This window comes from Alnus glutinosa, chromosome 13 (genome assembly GCF_958979055.1).
Source record: "Alnus glutinosa chromosome 13, dhAlnGlut1.1, whole genome shotgun sequence".
Taxonomy (NCBI): domain Eukaryota; kingdom Viridiplantae; phylum Streptophyta; class Magnoliopsida; order Fagales; family Betulaceae; genus Alnus; species Alnus glutinosa.
This window is the reverse complement of record NC_084898.1, coordinates 5,307,846-5,315,303: the sequence shown is the minus strand read 5'-3', so window position 1 is coordinate 5,315,303 and position 7,458 is coordinate 5,307,846. Positions and strand designations below refer to the sequence as shown.

The 7,458-nt window shown below is 36.9% G+C and overlaps 1 protein-coding gene across 1 annotated transcript; it reads right to left on the bottom strand.

The window, feature by feature from the left end:
• Positions 1 to 449: 449 nt before the first annotated feature.
• LOC133854433 (AT-rich interactive domain-containing protein 2) lies at positions 450 to 6,975 on the bottom strand. The gene is made up of 2 exons (XM_062290640.1): positions 5,530 to 6,975; positions 450 to 1,857 (listed from the first exon to the last, which is right to left on the bottom strand). Exons 1-2 carry the CDS (start codon positions 6,526 to 6,528, stop codon positions 994 to 996), a joined length of 1,863 nt encoding a protein of 620 aa, XP_062146624.1. The 5' UTR covers positions 6,529 to 6,975; the 3' UTR covers positions 450 to 993.
• Between the last annotated feature and the right edge of the window lie 483 nt (positions 6,976 to 7,458).

Sequence of the window (7,458 nt, the reverse complement as noted above, 5' to 3'; positions counted from 1 at the left end):
TTTTTTATCCTCCTAAAATTGATGTAGCTTTTAAAATTATTATTGGGTTTGAGGTAAATTATTATTGAATTTTGATCCAATGATAATTTTAAAAGTCACGTCAACTTTTGAAGAATTAAAAAAATTATCCATAGCATTACTCGTCGGTGAAAACCAACCATTTCTTCAGACCCACACATCCAAGTGGTCTGCATATTAGACGGCTCAATGATTATGATAAAGTGGATCAAGTTTTGCAATTTTTTTCTTCTGTAGCACCTCAACATGATTTTTATTATTACTAAAATATACTTTATTATCCTAAATTATAGGATTATTTTCAATATTCTCCCTAAACTTGAAATTTGAATGATCAATCCCCAAGTCTACGGCTCATCCCAAGCCCGCCCTTTGACCACTAGGCTGCACTCCGAGTCTCTGACGGGTTAGTCTAGTGCAGAAAAATACAATTCAATTCAATTGTCCTTTTAATGAAATTTGAAACCATGCAAGAATAGAGGCTGAGACAACCACCTACACAAGTTTGAAACATGATGCAAAGAATATCCACAATATCGAGCACCACATGCACATATCTTAGTAAGAAAAACCAAAGTACAACTTGAATCCGAACCACTATCTCTCTTCCTCTCTCTTCTCCTATCTAATGAAATAGGTATACCCTAAGTAGTAGTAGCTGGTATGAGATACAAGTATTCACAAAGCAGCATCTAGATCTTTGAGAACTGATACTGCAGTAGCCAAAGAAACTTGATCAAGAAGAAACCCACCAAATTGGCTTCCATGACCATGAACATAACTTCTCATCAAAATTGCACCACACTTTAATGTGATACTCTTATCTCACCAAAATTTCAAGGCAGAGAGTTGTTTCTGTGTATATGAGGGAAAACTATTTTACAAAAAATGAACAGGGGAAAAGTCATGTTGTTCACTCTTAAGGGCAGACCAAACATCTGATGAGAGTGATGAAATCCAGCTCCACGTTTTTGTCTATTCAAAATCAGTGCATTGCTTATTCTCAGAACATGATAGAAAATTGAAGCCTGGGACTCTGACTGCTTCATGCCCAAAACCGCCGCCTAAAGATCCAAAGTCTGACTCATCATCATCACTGTCAATATTATTTGGGGTCACACGATTCTGATATCGTCTTCGCTGGACAAGAAATACATTGAAGTAATAACTCACCAAGTTTTCCCTTGTCTTCCTTGGAAAGCACTTGAATGCATTGTTCCAAAGATTTGACCTTACCATATCCTTGACTTTATTTTCTGCAACAGATGTCCACTGAAGTGAAATTTCCTCACCCATACGATCAAATCTCCAACGATAAAACACTGAGCCCAGTTCAAGTTTCAATTTCATCCTCCTCTCAGCTATATGAAATCTAATACATTCAACGGAACCTGGGAGTCGACAACCACATAAATCTGGTCTTCCCCTCCCAATGGGATCTGTTTCAATTTTTACAATACGCTTTTCATGTTCCGAAGGCCATATACATGTCCCTAGCCACTTCGAGTCACTCTCTGGGACCACACCAGCCCATTCAGGGACCTCAGCAAGAGAATCCCCAGAAACTTGCCTTGGAAGGTGATCATCCTCAGGTGGGTTAACTTTTGTATCTGTGGCTGATATATCAACAGTAACAGGTTCTTGCTCCTTGGGGTCATTATCCAACTCTATCTGGTGAGGGCTCAATTTAATCTGAGTGGCTGAAAGTGAATTGCAACAAGAACAAGCACGACATTTCCCCAAAATAGGAAGCCTTTGACTGCATCTTAGCCTCTCTGTGGAATGGTGACTAGGGCAACTACTATCCTCATACATAGAAGGATGCATCTTTAGCTTCTTCTGCAAGTTCAAACCATCATCATTTTGTAATATCGACAAAGTAATGTAATTTCTCACTCAACAAGTAGAGGTCCCACTAAAAAGTCTTCATCACGAACTCTTTTCTTGATAGCTAAAAGCTACACATGTGGAGAATCCATTTAGTTCAAGTTTCAGTGTTTATATCTCCTATTACCAGCGTTTGTTAACGTTCTAGTGGCCAAGAAACAAGAACAGCAACAATAATATTAAACAAAATGTTATTCTTATATTTTTGGCCTAGGATGTGAGACTTTGAAAACGTGAAATGCTGTGATGTAACAACTTGGTACTTGCTCTTTTCTAGCTTTATTTTTCCACACAAGATGTTCGGGATGGTGAGGGATTGGTTGCTTCAGAAATTGAGGGAAAAAAAAATCACTTCATATCTTCTTTCACAAGGAAAATGAAACATAAACAAACCAACTCAAGACTCTCATACTCAAGTCTATATGATACCAAACACGAGATGAACCGAATTTTATAGTAAAGAACATTGGGTGATCAAGAAAATGACATTATTTGGAGGCTATGCTGTCAGGAGTTTGAGTCAGAATGTATCATGGTTAGTAAACATTCCCCATAATTGTAGAGAGAGAGAGAGAGAGAGAGAGAGGAGGCCAAACACATGCATAAGCTGGGTATGGGTCTGAGGTATGCCTGCATTATGTCCTTCTTAATGTTTGTGGATTTATTTCATGTAGCCGGGGAAAGTGTGGGATGATATTTCGGATAGGATTCGGGTCTCAAGAAATTCTACGATCAGAGGGTCTTCTAGAATGGGCAATTGTTTTTTTTTTTTATAAGTAATCGACAAATCTCATTAAAAACGTAAAGACACCCTTAAGTACACAAAAAGTATAAAATATGAATCACCTAGCTAGGAGCAAAAAGAAAGAGAAAATCACTATAACTAATTGTCAAAAGAAAAACATAAGCAATTGTCCAAAAATACAAAGTTTTGAAGAAAAAAAACTTCTAGAACAGGCAATTGTAAGGAAGCTTTTTGTTGTTTCGGGAGATGCAAGTATTGAGGGTGGAGTTTGAAGAGTTTGCCTTGGTTTATTAGCTTTCTATTTGTTCACAAAGTTGTGGTTTGGATTTGGGAAGATGTGTGCAGCTTTATAAGGTATTAAGCTTGAATTAATTATGAGAAATACTCTTGTAGATATGTATGATACAATCGTAACGATGGTGGCAAGTTGGCCAGGCATCTTCAGCAACAATAGTAAAGGCGCCATACCGGTTCCATCTCTTTGTTGCTCTTTATTCCATTAGGAGATCGAGAAATGAATACTATGGTTACGTTTGGTACGCGGAATGGTTATTCCATTAAAAAAATGAATAACTTTTATTAGGCATGAAAAAATGTGGAATAAAATAGCGTTGGTGTTAGAGTATATGATAAGCATCTAACACTTGGAATAGCTATTTCCTCATGGGCAATGAGAATGCTATTCCTGAGGGAATGACTATTCCTAGACTATTTCATTCCACATTCTTCTATTTTCAATAAAAATGATTTATTTTTTCTAATGCAATAGCCATTTCGTATACCAAACGTAACTTATACGTGCAACATCTACTGGTGAGCTGCATTATGTGATTGTTCAAAAGATTTACACGATCATGCTTGCATGTTGACCCTACCACAAGTGGATTAAGTATCACATCCTGAACCATGAAGGGGAGATTCTTTGTTTTACAGGTTAACCACAGGAGAGTAAAATATATTTTTCTCAACCATAAAAAAAATGATGAGCCCGTCCTAAGTAATAGGGATAAGACTCGGGGTAGAAATTAATATCATATGGGTTAATACGTTGTATACCCTCTAATTCAATTAAACATTGCAAGTTATGTTTGTCACCAAATGGGTAAAAGCATCGAAAAGTTATATTTTTTACAGGAAAAGCACATGCAAGCTTGAAAAAAAAAAAAAAAAAAAAAACCCTTGGGAAATTGCAGCTCTAAGACAATCCAGATCAACTATTTTAGATATCAATCAAAAAGACATTAGAAAGTGATTACAAAAACACCCATCTTGAGATAGGAGTGAAATACTAAGTTATTGTGCTTCCAAAGTCTTACATGGTTCTGGTGTATCAATATAATTCCTATTCTCAAAGCTTTACACCATATAGAATTGAATGCCATGATATTAATAATAAATAATGGAGAGGATGAAGAGGTGAAATCCAATAATGCTATATGAAACCAGGGCAAGTTAAACCATTGTTGATAGAAATGCCAAAAAGCAATTTAAAAGGTGCATGCAACATCAAATCATCACCACATTGTACAAATCTGGGGAAAAAAAAAAGAACTAGAAGAAAACCCACAAGAATTGAGTTGAGACATAGCATTGCAGAAATTTATTGATTACTCATAGCATTTAAAATGAGACTATTTGAATAGAATGTGAATGATCGATGACATTTAAAATGTTAACCGTCATTTCTCATGAAGGTTAAATGTTTTGTAATGACTACACTTAGAGCTATAAATGAACAGAGCCACTCGCGAACATGCAAGGGCTCGACTCAGATAAGTTCGGCTCGAGATCAATTCATTTATTAAATGAACAGAGCTTGAACATAAAATTAGGCTTGTTTATTAAACGAGCCAAACTTGTATAAATTCAGCTCAGCTCGCATAAGCTCGTATAACTTTCATTTTTATTATTTTTAACTTTGTAATGAGCACATGTTAAGTATGTAAAAAAATAAAAATGAATTCTCTTTGTAATGAAATAAATATAGCTGATTCGAGTTAATTTATCTAAATCACTCAAATAATAAATTTTAACAATAATTAGTATGAATTTAAAAAAATAAATAGAATAAACAATCACGACATTTACTTTATATATGGAATGAATAAGTTAATTAAGTAGCTCATGAACAAGTTCGAGCTGTTTCGAAAAATAAATGAACAAAGCTTGAACAGATTATCTAGCTCAGTAATAAAATTGAACTTAGCTCGTATTCGAAAAAAAAAAAAAATTAAACGAATCGAGTTTGAGCATTCAATATTTTGCTCGATTATAGCCCTAACTCCACTCTAGAGATTCTCTTTCAGGCAAACATCTTTTATTATTCTCCTGACATATAGATATTGAGTATCTTACGATGGGATCTTATATTGGATTTAATTTCATAGGTATTCAGCAAGGAATTAAGGCATCATATTGTGACACCTCAAAAATGGAGTCTTACATTGGTTTCTTACTAGGCAAGATTAAGTTTTATAAGTGATTCTAAGGAACTCCAATTGCAACTTGATTAGTCATTTTGAAGTGATAGCATAGATGTGGCTAGTGCTTTTCCTGAGTCGTTACAAATGGTATTAGAACAACCTAATAACACTACGTGGCGCTTGAAAACTGCATGACAATAGACATCATTGGAGTAGGGGAGATTGTAACACTCAAAAATTAAGTTTTATATTGGTTTCTTTTTAGGAAAGACTGAGTTTTATAAGTAATTTTAGGAATCTCTAATTGTAATTCTTTTTTTCATAATAATACAGATGCGGCTAACACTATTCCCGGGTCCTTACACATATCATGGACATTGATTCTACTCAAGGCATTAATAATGCAGAGATAAAAGCAAAAACTTAAGGAGAACACCAAAGGATCCATGAACTTACCTCCAAGAGAGATCCTTCAGTCTTTTGATTAACATGCCTTCTTAGCAACAGTGCTTCCCTTGCCCTGATTACCTGGGCCCAGAACTCCTTGCCTTCATGCTCGTTCCAGTTAGATGGCTCTGGTATTACCCCAATTGAAGGATCACCAGGATTCTTTGCGATCTGGATCACCCACTTCAGCATTCCTGCTACAGACTCTCGCTTTCTCTTACGAGAATTAAATTCTTCCTTGGCAGTATTAGAATCCAGGTATACATGATCAGCGCCGCCATCATCTTTAAGAATGTTTTCGTCATCAGCACGACAGATTTTACCAACATCGTCCCGCATTCTACAGGCGATCTTGGTGTCTGAAAAATGAAATCCCCTCTTTCCAACATCCACATCAGTGTACTCTCCACTTTTGCAAGATTCCTGTCGAACAAATCCAACATCATTCTTCTTTTTCAACAGCCCATTAGATAACAAGCCTCTAAACTCTGTCTCCACCTCCAAAGATAACAAACCGAAACCCCCATCGCATCCATACTGCCCATTCCCCAGCTTCCTATCTCTACACTTCTCCTTGAACCATTTCTCCAACTCGTTCAAGTACTTAAAACATATCAATTTCACAGAAGGCGTCGCTCTAAGATCCAAACCCAAATCATCCGTCACGAAAGCCCACAAACCCTTCTTCGACACCATATCAAACCCTCCTCTCTTCCTCACTACCCAGAAAAGTCTAAACAAATCCAGGGACCGCCCATCACCGAGCACTGCCGGAACAGGCCTAACAACACCTTTACTAGTAATCTCTTTCAGAAAAACTGAAAGAACTTGGTCGAAAAGGCCTCGTAGTTTAACCTTAAAATCATCGTGAGAATCGTGAATACCCACAACAGCAACATCTTCTACGGAATCATCACTAGCAACGCAAGAACCATTATTTTGGTAAGCGCTAGCAATCTCAACGCAATCTAAGGCAGACCCATTTGTTAAAATCGAGCATCCTGCCATGAACTTGGCTTTGTTTCTTCTTCTTCTTCTTCTTCTTTTTTTTTTTTTTTTTTTTTTTTTAACTTTTTCTAATATATCGACGCAAACCAACAGCAAGTTCTTGTTTGTTGTTTTACAGAAATCGATGATACAAAACGAAATTCAAACAAGAAGAAAGAGCATGAATTTTATTTGGGGCATGCCAGGGTGAGAGACCCTTTGCCCTGGTCTCTCAGAAGATTTACCTCATTTCTGGGTCTTCGACAATCTTGCTTCTAATGCTTCACAAAAGCCATTTGGGTGCCAGACGACAGGGAATCAAAGGGGTGAGTTATAAGGGCAGCCAAAACTGAAGTTTTAGGCTTTGACAATTAAGGAAATCCTTAATAGCTAGTGGGGGACAGCACCAGAGGAGGAACAAAACTATAGGACTGGAAAGCAAAATTAAGATGCAAGGATTTAAATCGGTTGCAAATAGCTGTTCGTATGGGCTTTGCCTTATTCTTATACCTATTCGGGCAGGTGTTCGGGTTCGGGTAATTTGAGCAATTAATATAAGAGGACGAGTGAGTCTCGTTTTGTTCGGACGAGTAATTTTAGAAGCTCATCATATATCTTTTTGTATCCATTAAAAAATAAGATGACTTTAAAATCATCATTTAATTAAAATTAAAGAGGAACTTCTAGTATTATTCGGACACCTATTTGGCTATTTGTACAAGTGTTTGGGCGACCTGGGTGGGCACCCGAACATGTGAGACCCACCCACCCTTTGACATGAGCTCACCGAATTAAAAGTTCATTGCATCCTATCCCAATAAAGAAAGAGAAATGAAGCAAAATAGTTTACGATTAGGGCCTTGGGCTTCCCCTTGTTCGGATATCTATTTGGACAGGTGTTTCGGGTAGTACGAACAATTAACGTCAGAGGGCGAGTGGGTCTCACCTTGT

What these genes read in the sequence shown, in the direction of transcription:
- LOC133854433 (XM_062290640.1), bottom strand. Translation starts at nt 6,528, where the DNA reads ATGGCAGGATGCTCGATTTTAACAAATGGGTCTGCCTTAGATTGCGTT. An exon ending in CTGAAGGATCTCTCTTGGAG is followed by an intron (nt 1,858 to 5,529) that starts GTAAGTTCATGG and finishes TTGAACTTGCAG; the next exon opens with AAGAAGCTAAAGATGCATCC.